Source organism: Peromyscus maniculatus, chromosome 14 (assembly GCF_049852395.1).
Source record: "Peromyscus maniculatus bairdii isolate BWxNUB_F1_BW_parent chromosome 14, HU_Pman_BW_mat_3.1, whole genome shotgun sequence".
Classification (NCBI taxonomy): Eukaryota; Metazoa; Chordata; class Mammalia; order Rodentia; family Cricetidae; genus Peromyscus; species Peromyscus maniculatus.
The window spans coordinates 90,064,992-90,085,473 of record NC_134865.1 but is presented as its reverse complement, the minus strand read 5'-3'; the positions used below and the strand labels follow the sequence as shown (position 1 = coordinate 90,085,473).

The 20,482-nt window shown below is 42.2% G+C and overlaps 1 protein-coding gene across 4 annotated transcripts in view; it reads left to right on the top strand.

Moving 5' to 3' along the window:
* Dnah11 (dynein axonemal heavy chain 11) overlaps positions 1-20,482 on the top strand; it is a 324,850-nt gene that overhangs the window by 36,547 nt on the left and 267,821 nt on the right. For 3 of the 4 annotated variants that reach the window (XM_042261290.2, XM_076551573.1, XM_076551572.1), the window contains exons 9-18: positions 858-974; positions 5,816-5,953; positions 6,380-6,504; positions 7,161-7,356; positions 10,513-10,617; positions 10,780-11,172; positions 14,735-15,067; positions 15,288-15,539; positions 15,623-15,792; positions 16,656-16,878. In XM_042261290.2, the coding sequence (XP_042117224.1) occupies positions 858-974; positions 5,816-5,953; positions 6,380-6,504; positions 7,161-7,356; positions 10,513-10,617; positions 10,780-11,172; positions 14,735-15,067; positions 15,288-15,539; positions 15,623-15,792; positions 16,656-16,878 (2,052 nt within the window). Of the gene's footprint in view, positions 1-857; positions 1,057-5,815; positions 5,954-6,379; positions 6,505-7,160; positions 7,357-10,512; positions 10,618-10,779; positions 11,173-14,734; positions 15,068-15,287; positions 15,540-15,622; positions 15,793-16,655; positions 16,879-20,482 lie in introns of those variants that run through there. The other variant, XM_076551574.1, reaches the window with a different exon arrangement.

Genomic DNA, 20,482 nt, shown 5'->3' with positions numbered 1-20,482 from the left:
GCCACTTACAAAATGGAAAATCAGTATCAACTTGTGCCATATGTTGTAAAGACTGAGTAAATGCAAGGCCCCGAGAACAGAACTAAACAGATCTAGCCGCGGGTACAATGGTGGTGTTACTGCTGATTTTGTTGGTGCACAGCCCAGGCCTTCGCCGTGCTGAGCCTGGGGCATGCACTTCAGGAAGCCTGACTGTGAAGCCTGGGGATGGCTGTCATCCCCAGGGACAGCTCTACTGAAGGTGACTGGCTCTGAAGACAAAGCTGTAGACACTCCCTCCCAGTTTCCTTCCTTCTAATCATGGGCGTGGGTGGTTATGCATGAGGAGGAAACTGGGGTTTGTCAGCTGCATATTAATGAGAACCTGGAAAAAGTATCTGAGTGTTTCCACTTTTGCTGTCACTCCCGATGCTTTCTCACGGATGCGTGGGTTTCAGTTCTTACCTGGTGACACAGTGTTTTCACTCACAGGTTTTCCATCCCCCCCAATAATCCAGCTTTCCATGGAACTTACAGACGACCCACGGTTCTAGTAGAGATGTTCCGAGACACTGTACTCTTTATTTGTGGTTGAGATGGCTGGAAGGAGGCAGACACACTGATGCCCACATACAAGTCTGGGGCTGCAGTATTGGGAGGGCTGAGCCTCGTGAAAACACGTGTAACGTGCTACACAGGCAGAGTTCTAGAAGATGACCACTTGCGCAGTCAGATGCAGGTGTTCTTGGTCTCCTCTGGAATCCACTCACAGAAAATAAACTGAGAGACTGAGGGACAGTAAGGCGAAGCCTGAATGGTTGTCGTTTTCACTGCTGAAGTCTTCTCTGTACACTAATATTCTATTTTTCGTGATACAGGGGTTTGAAAGTGACTATTTCAGATTTAAGTCCCAAACCCTGGATTTTGACAGACGGCTTGGGACGCTGCTCTGCGAAGGTCTCTGCAGTTGCAGTGGTTTGGAGTCCGCGTTTAAGGTCAGTTCTGAGGAAGCTCCTGAGGAAGTGAATCCTTTAGACTGTTAGATGAAAAGGCCAAATACGTTCTTTTCTGATTCAGGTAAAGTTTAATCAGATCAATCACATCCCCTTTGTTTTCAAGCCCACTGGATAATATGATTTGAATAACGTGCTAGAGAATAATGACGTTTACTCTGGGAAGGTCATTTTTAGGACATCTAACTCTTGATCTTTTCTGGCATTCACTGTATTTTAGCTCTCATTTCCTATAGAGTGAGTTGGATGTGGCCAATGAAATATTGACTCAGCAGTAAGCCACAATGAAAAGTTAAAAAAAATTCTGTAATTTCAATAATTTTTTCCTCTAGATTCTTTGCATATGCTGGAATCATCTGCCTACTTTATTACTCTGACTGAAACAAATAAGGACTATTTCATTGGGTGTAAGGTACCATTGATTACCAGGCATTATTTATGTGTCAATAAGAAAAAAATGCCGCTAAATTAATTATAATTTCATCGATTGTCTAATGCATTCTGACATCAGAGATATTGAAGCAAGCAAGAATGTTTTGTGAATGAACTTAATAGATTGTATGTGCATTAAGAATCGTGTAAAAGGTTAGGGGATGTAGGTCAGTGGTAGAATGCTCACCAGCTTGTATGTGAGTGGGCGGGAGGGAGAGAGGTAGGAGACTGGGGTAGTTCTGGGAAAGAAATGCATTTTGATAGCTCCTGGAGATAAAAAGCTTGTAATATGGAAATAGGAACAGGATGTTTAAAAACAAAGTGGATTGCGAGTGACGTATGAGTGACTATTAGGTGATATCCCAAAGGGAAATGGAGCGGTTGCCACCCAGGCAAGCACAGCTGGAAACTGCAGCACAATGCTGAGTGATAAAGCAGGCAGGTTTTCAAGGAAGATCGTGTTGGGTTTGGAGTTTTCAGATGGTCTGGCCAGCACTGGTGACGCTCCTGTGTCTGTTTCCTCTTTAAGTCAACTACTGAGCATTGTCACAGCGAGGATTGAGAAGGAGCAAATGGTGATTTCTAATATCGATTTCTTCCTTCCTTTCTTTTTCTTTTTCTTTTCTTTTTTTTTTTTAAACAAAAAACCATTTCAGACAAAACTGAGATGCTCATTGGCCAAGACAGATGGCATGTTTCTGTGGTTTCCTGTCTCGGGTATAATTAATTTATGTTTAATATGCTATTTTTTTTCTTTGGCTAGCTATGCATACATATTGTTCTTAGACAAAAATGACAGCTTTCACATCCACTTTGTGGCCTTTCTCATTTAGCAAAGAGTTAGGCTTTTTTTTTTTCCTAACCAAATTGAGTAGTAGTTCTTTCTCATGTCTGTGCATGACTTCTCATATTTCTCTTACTGGAAATTGTTCTCTTTTCAGCTTTTGTGGGTAACCAGAAGAAAGAACAGAGTGAACTCTCAATATAGAGAGATTTCTAACTCCATTTAATTAGCAATCTAGTTCAAATTGTTCTTCTTGCCCACTCACAACCATTAACATGGGTTATTTAAGTACATGTTAGTTTGTTTTTTTCTAAGCAGCTTCATCTTGTTGTCAAGTGGTTTAAAAAAGCATTCCACATTATTTGTAGCTTGACTACTAAAATAATAAGATAAAATCCTGCCTTAAGAAACCCGGGATGATGGGCATCCTCTTCTAGCTTTTGTTAGGATTAGGTTGCCTTGTAGACAGATTCTTTCTGATAGCCCGAGGGTAATTGGATTAACTGGAATTAGAAATGACACACTGTAGGGATGGTAATGGTAGAGAAAGATGTACAGATTACATACTCCAAGCACTCATGATTACGACCATAGACACAGGCTGATGACCTCTGACCACTGATTGTTCCAGAGGAGGAATATTTTCATAGGTTGTTGCTGAAAGATGACAGCGTGATGTTTGCTCTTGGTAAAGACATGGCCCAGAAGGAAAATGAACACTAGTGTTCTGGTGTAAACCTGTAATGCCTAAGAACCTGACATGTTGGCACCTGCTGGAAACAAAACACAACACTAATAAATGGCTCTCAGATTTGTACTGAGGTAAACTGAAACATGTTTGAAAAAAGAGTCCAGAAAGATTTTTGACAACATAAAGGTTGACTGTGGTTCATTCAAAAATCTGAAGTCCAAAGTGCTCAAAATCCCAGATCCCTTGAGGTCCAGATAATGCCATAGGTGCCATATTCCACATTGTTAAAGCTTGTTTCATATAAATACTCTTAAAAATTATATGAAATTACCTCCAGTCTAGGTGTAGATGGGGTAAATATGAATTGTATATTTAGATATGGACTCTCTTGCCCTAAGGTATCTCATTATGTGTGTGTGGGGGGAGGGGTAGAGAGTGTAAACATTCCCAAATCCCCAAAAGCCTGAAGTGGAAGATCCTTCTGGTTCCAAGCATTGCTGATATGTTCAGCCTGTGTGCACGCATACACACACACACACACACACACACACACACACACACACACACACATACACACACACACACACACACACACACACACGTATATGGTTCAGGTGCCCACAGGATTAAAAAGTCTTTGAACAAGGCAAACCCATGGAAGATTAGTATTGTTACTAATTTGAGCAGTATAGCAGAGTTAGAAAAAGCTGTATCACATTAGGAAGCTGAGAGGGGATGAGGATCAAGGAGTTCTGAAATAGAATCTTTAGGGAAAGAAAATGTCGTGGGATTCAGCCTTCAACTTGCAGGACCCATGTAAAGGGAAACATCTGGTCCCAGGATGCAGCTGACTGCTCTGCCTTAGAGCATCCGGAGGCTGCAGAGCTGCAGATCTCATCCTGGAGGTGAACGCTTGCATATTGATGGTGACGAGCTGTTAGGATAGCACAGACCGCCCAGCAGGTGGAGAAGCACTGCTTTGCAGCTCCCGACTTCTTTCTGGAATATTTCTCTGTCTTTTCTTTTGGGCTCAGGGCTTAAGCACCACCAGGTGAGTAAGCAAGATGAATGTAGCCCACAAGTTTCTGGAGAATGTAAGACCATGTGATGAAAGAAATGTATTTCCAGTAGACATTGGGATTCCCTTTGTTAACTTAGGAAGGTAGTGCTCACTTGTGAGTTCACAGGAAGCCCCAACCAACAACACCATGGACTGGACAATAAAGTTAATAATTAACATTTTGCTAGGTAGCTGACCAACTGGGTTTAAAATTACCTGAAAGTTTCTGTTACTGTTATAACTGTTATCAGCAAAAGCTAGAATGTGTTTGTCTTTAATGGTCCATTAAGTAGATGCATTTATATTTTAATTTATATAACTTCTTCACTATGTTGTTTTCATTGAGTGTAGCTTACGAGAATGTTCACAAAACTTCTCTAACAAAGCTGTTTGTCAATGAAAGGTTTGAGGGCTACTCATTGCTTCCTAAGAAAAACTGAACAAAATTCTCTTTGTTTTCATGTTGCTTTACTTAGTTATTTTGAAATATCTCTTGAAGAAAATACCAATATAAAATGCACTCATTATGAAGCCCACATGGGTATAGTCCAAGATCCCCATTGGGCGTCTCAGCCTTGCATGTCATTGAACTTGTCTATGTCTACTCACTCTCTATTTCTTATACTTATGTGCCCAAGATCAGTTCACTTCAGAAATTAGACACATAAGGAGAGTAACAACACTGATAATAAACAGAATCATTACAATGATGTAACGTAAAATGACAGAATTGAACAAAACTTAGGAAAATGTTCCATTCTGGAATTTATTTTAGACTGCAGTTAGCCATTAGTAACCAAAAAAGTAGAAAACAAGGCCTTGGATGTGGAGGCTAAGAGGGTACCAGTAAAGGACGAGACCTGGTTTTTCATCTAGCTCTGCCTCTAGTCTATGCATTTTGGCAAGTGATTCCTCCCTGCAGTTCAGTTCCTCGTGGGAAAACATCTGACATCTGTCCTTTTAAGGCCTTCAGTTAATCATGCCTGGCACACAGTGCTTTGTAAACTCCCATTGCATACAAATATTACATTCATGTGGGGCTGAGCTTGCCAAGAAAGCCACCTCTTGAGAACAGTACCAGAGAGTAAACTTAGCTCATCTTCATGGATACTGGTGAGGAGATAGGAAACCTGGGAATCTTCAGTGAGCAGTGGAGAGTGTGCGCCTTTAGGAAGCTGGTGCCTTCACTGGACTGGTAACCATCATCTACTTCTCTCTGTCCATTGCCTTCCTCTGCTTGCTTTTAGTTTCTGCCCGCTTGTTATTTAAGTTGCATTAATTCATCCAGCCATGTGTTCTTTCTGAGAGACAACTCTATCAGCTGAAGCTTGAGCCAGGATTTTCGTGTCAAAGGAGGTGTCCACCTGTAGAGTGTCTCAGAACAGTAGTAACCATTGCTGCCCCAGACCACTGTTAGGGGCAACTAGATCTTGGGGGTGTGCTAGGGGCCTGGGTAGAGAAGTTACTGTTATTGGTATATTTGGTGTAATTATTGATGAGGAGAAATGCATAACACACACTTTAATCTTCTACTTTTACATGCACCAAACAAGTAGAGAAGCTTCCCTGGCACCTAGCAGAAGGGATTAGTAGCTGTGAGCCAGCACCGCCGGGGGACATTGGCTCATTTCTGATCTCCGTTTCCTGGAGGCAAAGAAATCTTATGTGGAATTTGGTTTATTGGTTATATAGAATTTTAGGAAAACACAAAATACATTTTGTCTTTTGTGGTAGCATGTCTATTTTAGACTTCTAGAATTTGCCTCTAATAGCATAAGAAGTTAAGTTATGAGCTGAATTCTTGTACCAAAAACTTGAAGTTCTTAACCTTTCTTTAACTTTGATTTTTTTTATAGCTTTTGATCATATTTGGGAATTTTCTGGAGAAACCAGTTGTCATGGAAATTTTCAGCCCACATTACAGCACATTATTGAACATGTTTAATGCGGAGTTGGATATGTGTAAGCAACTGTATGATGAACACATGAAGTGGGTAAGTAGTGGTAAGACTGAGAAACTTCAACATATTATGTGGTTAATGGCCATCAGCTAGAATCATTTTTATTGTGTGTAAAGATTAGATTTAGTAGATAAGTTATACTTAGGGATTTAATTAATGAAATTAATGTCATTATCTGTAGTCATTAAGTAGTTTTTAGTGCTGAGGATTAAACCTGAGACCTTTACCATGCTAGAAAAAAACTCTACCACGGAGCTCTGCTGCTAACTGAATGCTTTTATTTAATGGTTTTCTTACAGAGATGGGGAACTTGCTTTGGGACCTTAGCTTTTCATTAGTGAAGTTATTAAACACCCATGTTTAATGCCACTATGAAAGTAAAATAAACAATTGCTTATAAGGTTGGAAAGCACCCTAAGTGTTCCTTTTCTTCCTCTTCATGAAATTATCAACATACAGATTGAACATGGGCATGAAATTCTCAACAAGAATATGCCGTTCACCTCTGGAAATATTAAATGGGCCAGGATGCTCCTTGAACGCCTTCAAATATTTTGGTCAAGCTTTACATCTCTCCACTATCTGTGAGTAGTTAGGCTTACTTCATGGTGAATTAGGATGGTGTTATGGGTGTTCTTGTATTGAGATGGGGTCTCTGCTGCCCAGAAAGTCCTCAAACTCATTAGGTCACTGAGGATGACCTTGAAGTCCTGATTCCCCTGCCTCTACCTCTAGGATCAGAGGCAAATGCCATCACAGCTGGTGGTGGCTGTTGACATTAATACCTGAAGATATGCTGGCCTGCTCCATTTAGGTTGGGTTTGATCTGGTGAGAGGGCTTTATCAATATAATTTTGGAATATTTTTATGGGGCTTGTAACTTCAAATTATTTATAATTTTTTTCTGGTTCTTTTATCTTTTAATGTCTCCTTTTCATTCACTGGAAAGTTTAATTATTTTTCTTTCTCCAAGCTCTTTTTCAGACAGTCCTCTGTACCCTTTTTTAACCTCCTTCTGGAAACTGGGAACTTGCTGACATTTAGTGAAGCCTTTGTAGTTCCATTTATTCATTTGTAGCTTTTTTTTTTTTTTTTGTCTTTAAGCAGATACAGTTTTAAAACACTGTAAGGCTTTCATTGCTTCTCTCTGATCTCTAAATACATGATCCTATTCTCTATTGTAAAATAAACTGTACTCTGTTGACATATGTAGAAAAGTAGAAAAACCTTGTTGCTACAGATTTCCAGACAGTCCTGATGAGGCTGCAGTCTGTCAGAAGTACGCTGAAATGACCACATTGCTCGATCAATTTGAAAGTCATGTCTATAGTGAATGGAGAACAAATGTGGATGAAACCTGTGAATTTAATTTGAATCAACCCTTGGTTAAATTCAGTGCCATCAACGGCCTTCTGAGCGTCAACTTCGACCCAAAGGTAGGACTTTGCCTTATTAATGCATTATAGATGCTATTCATGTGTCCGGAAGCCTCCCTGATGATGGAGGAGGCCACTTCAGTCATTTAAACTCTATTTTGGGGAAGTAGCAGTACTGTGAGGAATATAAATTTTAAACTTACTTGGGGAACTTTTCCTTACAGAGATTTGCTTTCATGTGTATATGAGTATATGTGCGTGCGTGTATGTATGTGTGTGTGTGTGGGGGGGGTGATTGAACTCAGAACCTCATAGATTCTAGACAAACACTCTACTAGTGAGCTTATTTGTTTATACCTTACTTGCTTATCATCAAGTTCCTTACAGACATTTTTTTTTCAAGACCAGGATCTCACTGTTGCCTAGGCTGGCTTTGAGCTTACCTTGTAGGCCTGGAAATGTTGAACTAGCATTCCTTCTTTCTCTGCCTCCTAAGTAGCTGGGATTATAGACACTTCCTCTTCTCCTTATTAATTAATTAACACCTTGTCATGACTACTTTACCACCCCGTATTAACCTGATGGTGAGCTGCTGAGGATGGGGTCTATTTCATCTTTTTGTGTTCCATCTTCCAGCTTCCTGTTTGGCAACTAAGAACCTTAGTAACCTTAATTCAGTTGACTTGTACCTAAAGAGTCTACCAGATAGCTTCTGGTGCATGTATTTTCATAACAAGTATACTGGTTACTTTAGTCAATTAAAATAGGAAAGCCACAGATTAAAAGGAACAAAGGTCTGTCATGCGTTTGGTTGACAAAAGGTATTTCTGCTTGCCATCATTTCTTTCAAAGAGAAGATAAGCTTGTTGATACAAGTTTATAGTGTATGGTGGTAGCTAAACTGGTGATAATTAAGCAATAATTTAAAATATAAAACAACTCATTGACATAAAAATTTTAACAGCTAAATAACATCCAGAATGGGTTGCTTTTATTTTTGCTGTCCATGTTGTCATATAGCAAAGAGATTTCAAATCTTTTCAATATAAGTGTCATAATTTCATTACATATTCTTGTCTGTCTGTTTTTTTGAGACAGTGTCTAATGGAGCCAAGATTGGCTTTAGACTTATGATCTTCCTGACCCTCTTCCTTAGTGCTGGGATTGTAGGTATGCTCCCCACACATGGATAACTATATAGCATCTTCTAGAACAGTGACAGTACAGAAGCCTCATTAGCAGGCCTGTATTTGGGCATGTATGTATCTATAATTTCAATATGCACATATTTATTAAATATGTGTTTGTATATATGTATGTGTGTGTGCAAGAGATAGATTGATTGCTCCATGAATTGATTTTTTTGAGACAGAGTCTCATCGTGTATGCCACACTGTCAAAGGGCTCTACCTGCCTTTGCCTCTCAAGTGTTGGCTGAGATTAGATGTGTGAGCCACCATACCTGACCACACGCTACATCTACAACATGTGTTTAAACAGTCTATCTCCTAGTCCTTTCACTTTCTAGATAAGAGGCACAATATTATTCTTTTCTGTCCACCTACCAGGGCTTTGCATGATAGTAAAAGGCAATCTTCTTTGTAGGTTTCTGTGACCCCTCCCCCCACAAAAAAAGAATTTGATGAATTTTAGGTAATGAAGAATACTCAGTATGTGGAAGTGACTGTGCAGAGCCTTCCCTGGCAGTCCCAGTGCCTGCCTAGGATGCAGGAAGTTTGCCTACTGAATTAGAGGTCATCCTGAACACCCTAACTCGGGTCTATTTCCCTAAAATAAACACAGATACCATCACCTTATTTTGCTAATGGAAATTTGGTACCCCAACATAAATATTTTATCAAGAAATCTAACAATATCGACTTCTAATTTCATAAAACTGTTTTTCCCACCCCACACCTCCTGGGTGGATTTAGTGAATGGTGTTTCAGTTACTTAGTCAGCTGTCATTGCTGGGTAGGAGAGATATCTCCTGCATGTATCACAGCCATTACATGTTCTGAGTTTAAATTTTTTTTTCTGGAAATTGCAATTATTTCAGAATAGATGTATTAGTTAGGGTTTCTATTGCTGTGAAGAGACATCATGACCATGGCAACTCTTATAAAGGAAAACATTTAATTGAGGTGATGGCTTACAGTTTATAGGTTCAGTCCATTATCGTCATGGTGGGAGCATGTCAATGTGCAGGCACACAGTGCTGGCTACATCTTGATCAGAAGGCAACAGGAAAGTAGACTGTGAGACTAGGCAGTATCTTGAGCACAGGAGACCTCAAAGCCCACCCCCACAGTGGCACACTTCCTCCAACAAGGCCACACCTCCTAATAGTGTCACTCCTTATGAGCTTATGGGGGCCAATTACCTTCAAACTGCCATAATAGACAAGTGGTAAAGTTTTAATATAAAAATGAAAACAAGTATAAAAGCAATTGCTTGAAATGTTGCAGGGATAATTGAGAGTCTCATGGGTTTAGCTTCCACCTATAGCCTTGTTGGCCCTTTGAGAATGACTGTGAGCATTAGAAGCAACCACCACACACCAAAACCCGACAGTTCTCATTCTCATGGAGTCTGTGGATTCTGTAATGCTCAAATTTTAAGAAAATTAAATTAGATAAAAATTTTAAAAATTAAGAAGATAAAATTAACTTAAAAAATGGCATAAGCTCTAAACAGTAGAGTTCATATACCATACTAGATGAAGACGTGTATGATTTGGGAACAACAGAGCATATGAAGTGAAAGTCTTTACTCTGAACCAGAAATACGGTAAACGCATGATGACATTTTAAGTATTTCATGTTAAACTCAACGTTAAAATATATTCTTATTTTTAGAGATTTACTTATTTGTAATTATTTGAGGGAAGGGGGAGAGAAAGTAAGGACACGGAGCACATGGGGGTCAGAGGGCAACTTCGCAGGAGGAGTTTCCCTCCGTGCTTCTGGTCATTTCCCTTGTGTCTGCTGCTGCACCAACTACAGGAGCTCCCAGCAGGTCCTGCTGTCCCGGCCCGCGCATCACCGCAGGGAACCTGGACTGCACGTGTGAGCACATCTGAGTTTTTCCCGTGGGATCCAGGGCCTGCACTGAGGTTGTCAGTCTGTCATAGCAAACGCTTCTACTCACTAGCTGTCTTGTTGGCCCAGAGATGTATTCTTAAAGTATGCAATAACCCTCAATATTCTCCAATAGCTTGTGGCGGTGTTGAGAGAAGTCAGATACCTTTTGATGCTGAAGAAATCTGACATACCAGATTCAGCTTTAGGAATTTTCCAGAAAAGGAACACTATTTTAAAGGTTTGTGGCCTTTGATACTTGGTACCTTTGAGATGAAAATACTTTGAATTTCGTTTCTTGGTTTGGGGACCTGTGGCATTTGGTGCCTTCTCAGAGAAGTGCTAACATATCTGGCCCTTCTCATTTTTGTGTTTTCTTGCTTGGTTGGTTTGTCTTGCTCAGTACATCGGGAATCTTGAGCTCCTTGTACAAGGCTACAATAACCTGAAACAGACCCTTCTAGAAGTCGAATACCCGCTCATTGAGGATGAGCTCAGAGCTGTCGATGAGCAGCTCAAGGTGGCTGCGACGTGGCTGACGTGGCAGGATGACTTCTGGGTCTTCGTGGAGAGGGTGCAAGTGGCCGTTGCAGAGCTGGAGCTCAGAGTGGCACAGACTCAGAGCAATGTGCGAATAATCCAGCAAACTATGCAGGCCTGGGCAGAGTGGCCACTGCTGCCCCGGAGGGAGCCCAGAAGAGAGGCTGCCTTCACCTTGGAAGACAAGGGGGATCTGTTTGCTAAAAAATACAAGCTGATCCAAGAAGATGGCTGCAAGATACACAACTTGGTGGAGGTAATAGCTTCCAACATTTCGACTTATATAAAGTGTTTTATTTAGTAAAGAACAAAACAAGAAATGCTAAACCTAATGTTGTAGCTCAAACCTGGGGGAGTTCATAGGTGGCTTTGCTCTAATTTAAGGGGGGAGAATCTCTGTTACTTGCCTGTGATTTGTGGAGCCCCTACTCCTCATTCCTGAGGGGGAGATGTGGGTATAAGATACAAGGAACAAACTAAAAAGGTAGAGGTTGATCCCTCTTCGTCCCAGTTGATTCCTTTGGCTGCTGTTAGATCCTGCCACTTGGTTGGCTAGTGTCAGCCACCGTGTTTTCATGATCTCCTAGAGTGGCAGCAGTAGTTACTCTGCTGTTTAAAAATAGGTTTGGGTTTCTTGGAGCTGGAGAGATGGCTCAGTGGTTAAGAGCACTTCCTTCTTTTGGAGAGGACCTGGGTTCAATTCCCAGCATCCACATGGCAGCTCAAAACCATCTGTAATTACAGTTCCAGGGGATCCAACACCTTCTTCTAACCTTTGTGGGTAATGCATGCATATGATGCACATGAATACATGAAGTCAAAACAGCCATGCACATAAAATAAGTCTCCCTCTCTATGTGTGTATGTATGTACATGGTTGTTTGGTTTTCTCAAATTACCAACAAGCAGTCTTCTAGGGTAACCGAGAAAAAGAAAACTAAGCAAAAAATAAAAGGGAGAAACTAAAAGCAAGCAAAGAAAGACAAGACGCATCAGATCATGTATCACAGTGCTGCGGCTCTGATCAGGGAAGAAGGTGAATGAGAAGAAGTAGATAATGCGTCGGTTATAACTAAGGTGGCAATGTAAAGCAGCAGGGATTACGGGCTAGGGATGGAGTCGGGGACCAGGGAGTTAAGCTTTAAATGGAGAAGCTGGGGGTTTTCTTCACTAAGGGAGAAGTCCTGAGGAAGACTGAGGGACCTCAGTAGTGACAGAGCCTAAGATCTGAGGTGTAGCAGGCTGGCCTGCCCAAGGATCAGTGTGAAATGCAGTATCACTGAGGAGGTGATTATGTGGGGGATAGGACCAGGGGGTCGCATTTAGGGGGGACCATTACACACATTACAGGTCTGATAGCTATGGTGAAGGCTTGGAGTTGATGGGAAGATAGCAGAGAGACTTTCCACTCAAAGTTGCTTCTGTGGCGTGTAAACCACAAGGAGGAAGGAAGCAGGAGACAGAGCCTCGAAACAGTGAGGCGTGGTGGAGCCTAGGCCGTGGGGGATTGATGAAGACACTGTGAAAACAAAAGAGGGACCTGACTTCAGCAGGAGCAGATTGTCCTTTCATCAGAGCAGTGGAGGGCTGTGGTCTTTCCCTGGGCAGGGAGGCTGTGCACCGTGGCACATGGGACTAGAGGTTTTGTGGAGTTTGTGGAAAGGGGAAGTGCATAGTGGGGAGGGGATACTGAGGCAGGAGTCCTTCCTGCCCCTGTGGTCAGGATGAATCTCTCTCACCTGGGGTCCCAGAGCCGCTTATAAAATAATCACACAGAGGCTTCTATTCTATTAATTACAAGCTGTATGGTGTAGCAAGAATCTTAAAAGTTCTTATTAATAAAATCAAACCCGAGGTCAGTTATTGGGGTCCATGCTGGTAGATCAGAGAGACAGAATAAGCCACAGCTAACCTCACCTGGTCAACTTCTCAGCTGGTCTTGTTTCCTCCGACTGGAAGCTTCTGTGTCCTCATCCCAATGGCTCTCAGCTGAATTACTGCTCAAAAGCCTGAAGCTTAACCAAGCCAAATGCTTAACCAGCCAAATGCTTCTAGTTTCTGGTACTCACGCCTTATATATCTTTCTGCTTTCTACCACCACTCCCTGGGATTAAAGGCTGGCTTTCTGGGATTAAAGGCGTGTGTCACCATGCTTGGCTATTTCCAATGTGGCCTTGAACTCACAGAGATCCAGAGGGATTTCTATCTCTGGAATGCTAGGATTAAAGGTGTGAGTGCCACCATTTTCTAGCCTTTGTATCTAGTGGCTGTCTGTTCTCTGACTCCAGATAAATTTATTAGAGTATACAATATTTTGGGGAACACAATGCCACCACAGTATGGCCCATGGCTTTAGCTTATATTAGCTAGCTCTTTCAACGTAATTCCTATTAATCAGTGTGTACTGGTCTGCTGGCATCTTGTTGCTCCTTCATTGGCGGCTAGCGTCTCTCTCACTTCTGCCCTTCTGCCCTTCTGCCCTCTATCTCTGCTTGGATTTCCCATCTGGCTGTAAACTTCCTTGCTATAGGCTAAAACAGCTTTATTTATTATCCAGTGGGAGCCACACATAGTCACAGCATTCAGAAAGACATCCTGCAGCAGGGTCCGGAGGAAAATGTGTTAGCCTTGGTTCTGCCTCTGCAGTTTAAGATAGGAGTCCTTTGTACTAACAGATATCCTCGAGTATGGGAGATTGGCCAGAGATATTTTCACTCTTTAGTATTGATGAGAGCTGTGTGTAGTCTGGGTGCATTTTGAAGGAAGAGCCAAGGAGACTTGCTATAGGGAGTCAGGGAAAGCCAAGGTTTCAGGTCTGAGCAACTAGACAAATATAGGGAGAAGGTGCTGGAACAGGTTTTGAAGAGAAGAAATGGGATTCGGACTTGGGGTGTCAGTCAAAGATGGTTATCAAAGGTTTGATACAGGTAACATTGGAACTGTCTTGCGTTTAAGGGACAAGTCAGGAGACTAACACAGGATTGATAACCGCAAGTACAATATGTATTTAAAACTGACAGAATTAGACAAGAAGGTAGAAATTGGTTGTAGATGCAGAATGGGTCCAAGAGCTGGCCTTGAAAAAATCTGTGAGGTTAGGGAAGAAGGAGAATTCCTCTTGGAAGGAGAAACAGTAATAATCCAGTCCTGTGCAGCCATTGGCTTCCACCAGCATCACCCTGACTGTGTCACAGGGCTTTGTTTTTCATACCTATGCTTTTGCTTTCTAGTGACCACAAAGGAGAAGTCTGCTGTGTGCAGGTTCTCAGGATGTGCACTGCATGCATGCAAGTCATATGACTGCATGTGGATGTTCCAGATACATGACAGGAAATACAACACCCCCAAGAGATCTAGCCCTTAATTTTGGGGACAGCAAACCCACAGGATCTCCATCCCCGACTTAGTAATATCCCAGGGTCCCAGAACACTGCTCTCAGAGGACTTTGGGAAATCTCTTTAGAGAAGGGCCTAGATAGCAAAGTCCAAGACCATATAAACTGGAGACAGACCAAGAACTTTCAGAACTTGTTAGGAACTAGTATATTTCTTGCCTGTATTTGAAGATAGTGATTTTCATATTAATTTTTCTTTTAAAGGATATTTTTGAACATATGTGATATGTTAGCCTAATGTTATACTGTTATAAAATCCTACAACAGCCTTTGCCTTTTACCAAAAGGTTCCATACCCTTAGATTTGAATGTTTTAGTACCACACACAAAAATGCAGTTCTTTCTTCAACAGCCACTCCAGCAGCTGGCTTCCCTTTTGTGTTGGTTCTCATTGACCGCAACCCTCCAATGCTTTGTTCTCAGGAGAACCGGAAGCTCTTCAGAGCTGACCCTTCTCTGGATTCCTGGAAAATTTATGTGGAATTCATTGATGACATTGTGGTGGAAGGCTTTTTTCAGGCCATCTTGCATGACCTGGACTTCTTCCTGATGAACACAGAGAGACAGCTAAAACCTGCACCGTTTTTTCAAGCACAAATGCTCTTAATGCCCCCTGAGATTGTGTTTAAGCCCCCTTTAGAAAGAGAGGCTGGGGATGGCATCTACGATCTGGTGGAGGAAATGTTGTGTAGCAGCTTCAGAATGTCTGCCCAGATGGAGCGTGTGGCAGCACACCTGGACGTCGCAAACTACCAGGTATTCTCTCAGAAACCAAACTGGGATAATGAGAAGCCCCAGAAAGATGTCAGCAAGAGCCACAACACAGGGTTTTGTTTTTTGTTGTTGTTGTAGTTTGTTTGTTTGTTTGTTTTTGTTTTTTCCTTTTGTTGAGGACTGTCCCTTGAAGAATTACATTGGATAATGCTATGGTAAAAAATCCTTGGATAAGAATACACTTGGTTCCCCTCTCATTTAGAGCGACATGGATAACATGTTAGGCCTGGCAGAGGTCCGGCAGGAGATAATGAATAGAGTGGCTGACGTCATCAACAAAGTCTTGGAGTTCAAAAGTTCTCTGGAGACCTATTCTTACCTCTGGGTGGATGACCGAGTAGAGATTCTGAAGCAGTTTCTCCTGTATGGCCATGCTGCACCGTCTGAGGAAATGGACCCTCATGCAGCTGAAGACATCCTGCAACCACCAACTCTAGAGCAATTCAAAGAACAGGCAAGGCAACTCCTTAGCATTTCCTGCTATCAAGTGGCCTTTCATGATGTTGCTATGTAGTGTTTCTTTTCCTGTTCTTACAGATCGACATTTATGAGGCTTTGTATGTTCAGATGAGCAAGTTTGATGACTTCCGAGTGTTTAACAGTTGGTTCAAGGTAGACATGAAGCCCTTCAAGTTGAGCTTGCTCAACGTGATCAAGAAGTGGAGCTGGATGTTTCAGGAGCATCTGCTAAGATTTGTCGTGGACAGGTATTCTTGACCTTTGTGTTTGAAATGGTACTAGCTTTTGACAGAAGTTGACTGGTGGGTGTGAAGTTGGCTCAGTCAGTAAAGTGCTTATCGTATGATAAAGCGCACGCCTTTAATCCCAGCACTCGGGAGGCAGGAGCAGGTGGAGGATCTCTGTGAGTTCGAGGCCAGCCTGGGCTACAGAGTGAGTTCCAGGAAAGGTGCAAGTGTAATGGAATATGCCTGCACTCCCAGAGGTGGGAAGGCGAAAACAGAAGAATCCCTGGGGCTTGCTAGTCAGCCAGTCCAAGGAAGCATGCTCCAGGTTCAATGAGAGACCCTGACTAAAAACCAAAACACAACAAGTTGTGTGGACCCGGAAGAATGGCACTTGAAGTTGGCCTCTGGCTTCTGTATGTGTCCCCACAGATGATTAATTTGTAGGTGACAAATTAACTCCACGAGGACTGCTAACTTTAAAGTAGATTTAACAAATAATGTTAATACATAATGAAAATAATATCCTGTCAAGCTTTATAATACTCACACATGAATGAACCTGAAACCCTTCATTCTGGTCAAAGATACCAAAGGCAGGTCATGTGCAGTATTACTCTACTTAAATGAAGTATCATAATAAGTAACCCATAGGGAAAGAGAATGGGAAGCAATTGCCAAGGGTTGGAGAACATGTCTTGGCTTGGTGTGGAGAAGGAATGTGGGAAATGATACAAATGGATGCTTAAATTTGCTAATAGACACCTGCTTGTTTCTGTCTGTCTCTTTCTGCTGTGGTGAGTAGTCCTGCTTTGAACTCTGTGTATGAAGCTAGATGTTTTCATTAACTTAGCTTATGTATACACGTGTGTACACGTGTGTTACAGTCTGAGTGAGCTGCAAGGATTCATCAGGCAGACGGATGTAGGACTTCAGCGACAGCTGAGTGAAGGCGATCACAACGGCTTAGTAGACATCATGGGCCATCTTCTGGCTGTAAGGAGCCGACAGAGAGCTACAGATGAGCTCTTCGAACCTCTGAAAGAAACCATCATGCTGCTGGAAAGTTATGGTCAGAAGATGCCTGAGCAGGTCTATGCCCAGCTGGAGGTAAGCACCAGTGAAATAAGCCTAGTTGCCAGTACCAGATTGATTCCTTCAGTCAGGCACTTATTCACACACACTCTTGTCACGAGATGAACAGAAAGGCAGACAGTGTTTTCATGGTACAGGCAAAGAACCTGAAGGTGAAAGGGATGAAGTTTTTTCAGGTCACAGAAGTGGTAAAGCCATCTCTGTGTGCATCATAAGAAAATGTTCTCATCCACTGTGACACCGTCCTCCCGGTCACTGTCTGGGTGGTCACCACCTCTGTGCTGCGTCCCAGTGTTAGTATCATTTCCCGTGTGTGGCCCCGCTATACCCACGGTCCTCTGTATTCTCAGCTGCCTGCCATCTGACACGCATTCTAGGCTTGGCAATACGTCACAAATGTGATGATAAAAATGTGGAGTCTGGTCTGGATGGGAAAATCTCTGTGTTTTTCCTGTCGGATTTCTGTTTCATACTGTCTGTGTTCTAGAAACATTTGATGGCTGGTGTTGTGCACCAGAGTATGAGCAAAGTCTGTTTAATTTTAACTGAATTATGAGCAAAAAAAAAAAAATCTTCCAGTTGAGGCTCTGCTGCTGTGCATATTGGAGTTCTGTATATGGTGGAGTGGGGGTGAGCTTGCAATGGACTTTGTAAATGTGATCAGTGGACACATTGGCCAAGGCTCGCTTTGAGATCTATTCGTCTAGTGGTCAGAGCACACAACTCAAATACTGATCCATGTATGCATGTGACTGCCTATGTGGTGAATATACACTGTGTGTGTGTGTAGAGGCTGAAGGAGGGCATCCGGTGTCCTACTCTCTCTTTCTCTACCCACGCCCCCTGAGTTGTGGGCTTACCGTGTGCACGTACCACTCCCAGCTTAAATGGATGTTAGAATCTGGACTCTGGTTCTCCCACTTGCCCAGCAAGCTCTCCTGCTCACTGCTACACTCTCTAGCTACAGCATCTGGTTTTCAACACTGCAGGAGTCGGCTCTCATCTATCTGCCTTGGCACTAGGTAATATCTTGGAGTGTGTTTCCTTTTTGGTAAAATATTTCTTGTGACTCTTCTTAAGATATTTTTTTGTTTGTCTATGCTTGCTATTTCCAACCTATTTCAGTTATTTCTTTTTTATTCAGATGAAATGAACAGCTAAGTTAACATAAACATAATATTTTAAATGTACAGTGAAGTGGAATTTGGTGTATTTACAGTGTTGTGTAACCCTCCTTCTGTTCAGTGCCACCATATTTTCCTCATCACCCAAAGCAGCTGCCATTCATTGCCATAGTCATTCTCTGCCCATAGCCAAGCCCGACTCTTTAACTGTTGGCAACCTTTTATCTCTGTGGATTTATTTATTCTAGATATTCCATATAAATTGAGTCTTACAATGTGTAACCCATTATATTTGGCTTCCCCTGATACATGTTTTTGAAGCTTATTCACTTTGTAACATTATCAATATTTTCTTGCTTTTTATGGCTAAATGGTATTCCCTTGTAAGCCTATAAAACACTGTGTTTACTCATCCATCTACTGCTGGTGGTTAAGACTTGCCTACGTCTTTGCTAGTGTGAATTATTTTGCTTTGAAGATTGATGTGTGGATATTTGAATATCTGTTTTCATTTCCTTCTGGCTTGCACTTAGGAATGGACTTGCAGGGTCATGTGCTAGTTCTGCATGACACTTTTGAAGAATTGCCAAATTGTTTCTCACACTGGTGGTAACATTTTATTTTGAGAGGACAAAATGCAACAATATATGTTATGACAAATGCTTTTTTACCATAAAGGACTCAGAGAACTACTGTGTATGAATTATTCTGCATTATATGAAACTATCCTTAGAGCTGCCACCTGGGGCGAGGTGACAAACCGGCCAGAGACATGTTTAACAACGTGGAGAGATAAATAACTACAGGAGCATCAGCTACAAAGATTTTTCACTTACTTGGTTTTTACATGTATTTATTGTTCTCTGTGTGGGGGGCAGTGCTTTGACGGAGGTCAGAGGACAACTTTCAGGATTGGTTCTTTCCTTCCACCGTGTGGGCTCTGGGGATCAAGCGCAGTCTTGGAGATACACCCCTTTGCCCTTTCAGCCAGCTCACTGCCCCAATATTTCTTCTTAAAAGGAGAATCTGGGTATTCTTGGTGTCAGATCTTGGACCTTGGCATGTATCCCACAGAGAAGTCAGTTATGACATAATCAGTAAGGGGAAGTATTCATTTCCACTAGAATTTACAGTATGAAAATTTGACTCCCTCAGGGTTTGATTGTATTGAAAATACTAACTAGATTTTCCATATTTCAGAAGCAGACTACGGATAGGAGGAAAAATAAGTTGAGTTGTAACTTTACCCAAGTACCTTGCGGTTCCAAGACTTGTCTATGCTTGCTTCTGTGATTGTAAACAAAAAGCACCGTAGCTGTTCTTCTGCTCTGAGAGCTGCTTCGGCCTTGGAAGCTCATGGGCGTTTCCTCCAGCGAGGCGGCCTCTAGGAGCACTAGTCTTACTAGTTTGCTCTGTCCTTGGCATTTCTGTTGTTCCCATTTTAATTCAGGTCTTACTACCCCCAACCCAGCTAACAGTGTAGCTGCTCAATCTACCTCTTTCCTCCTCATACCCTGTGCACAGCGAAGGTCTAGTCCACAGGTCCCATCAACCCTGTCTCTCCCAGAAGCCCTCACCCACTGTGCCTCACACCGAGTTACCTTCTCCCCAAGCTGAATCCCGTCCATTAGACTTCTGAGGTTATCTGATCTTTTGCTTTTTACGAAAATGTATTTGCATCAAGTAAAGGGGTATTTAGAATTTACTACAGACACGTGGCAGGTCTGCTGTGTTTGGGGAAGGTAAAGGGCCTGAGCTGTCTGTCACCTGTAACCCTCCCTGGCTTCCCGGTCACGGCTTCTGATGGGATGCTGAGTTGAGTTGTGTTGTTCTTTTTGTTTGAGACATGGTCTCACATACCTCAGTTGGGCCTTGAACTTGCTATATTACCAAGGCTCAGATTGAACTTCTTCAGCCCTACTCCTGGCCTCCACCTACTGAGTCATTGGGATTGTAGTCAAGCAACATCATGCTGGGGTTAGAATCCAGAGTCAGAAGATACAGGATTTTGATGAGAGGAGGCAAAAGAAGGGAGCGCGGTGTTTTAGAACCTGAGTCTGTTGGTTCCTGAGTTGGAGGGATTCCTGTCATGACACCTTACTGCTTCCTAACTGTATGGATCCTGTGTTGGCCTTCGGGGGATGTTAGTACAATGTGCCATGTGAAGTAGTTGTGCGCATGCCTCCTTCATTCTCTTTTAGACTCTACTAACTGAAGTCAAAGAGTGTGTTTTACCTACGAAGCTCCCTCTCCACACATTTACTTAGCACAGTGCTCTCTTTATAATCTGCAGTTACTGGATTGCTTGTTAAATATTTATTGAGGGTTACAAAGTAGCCTGTAGAACCTTTGGATTTTGCAGTTCACCTCAACAAGTGAGGACCATGTCACTGTGTGTGGCTTTGTACAACAAAACAAGTTCAGTGTCCTTGGACACAGGGATGCTTCTCCATGGCAACTACACATCATGGCTCCTCAAGGAAAGTCAGTTGCTC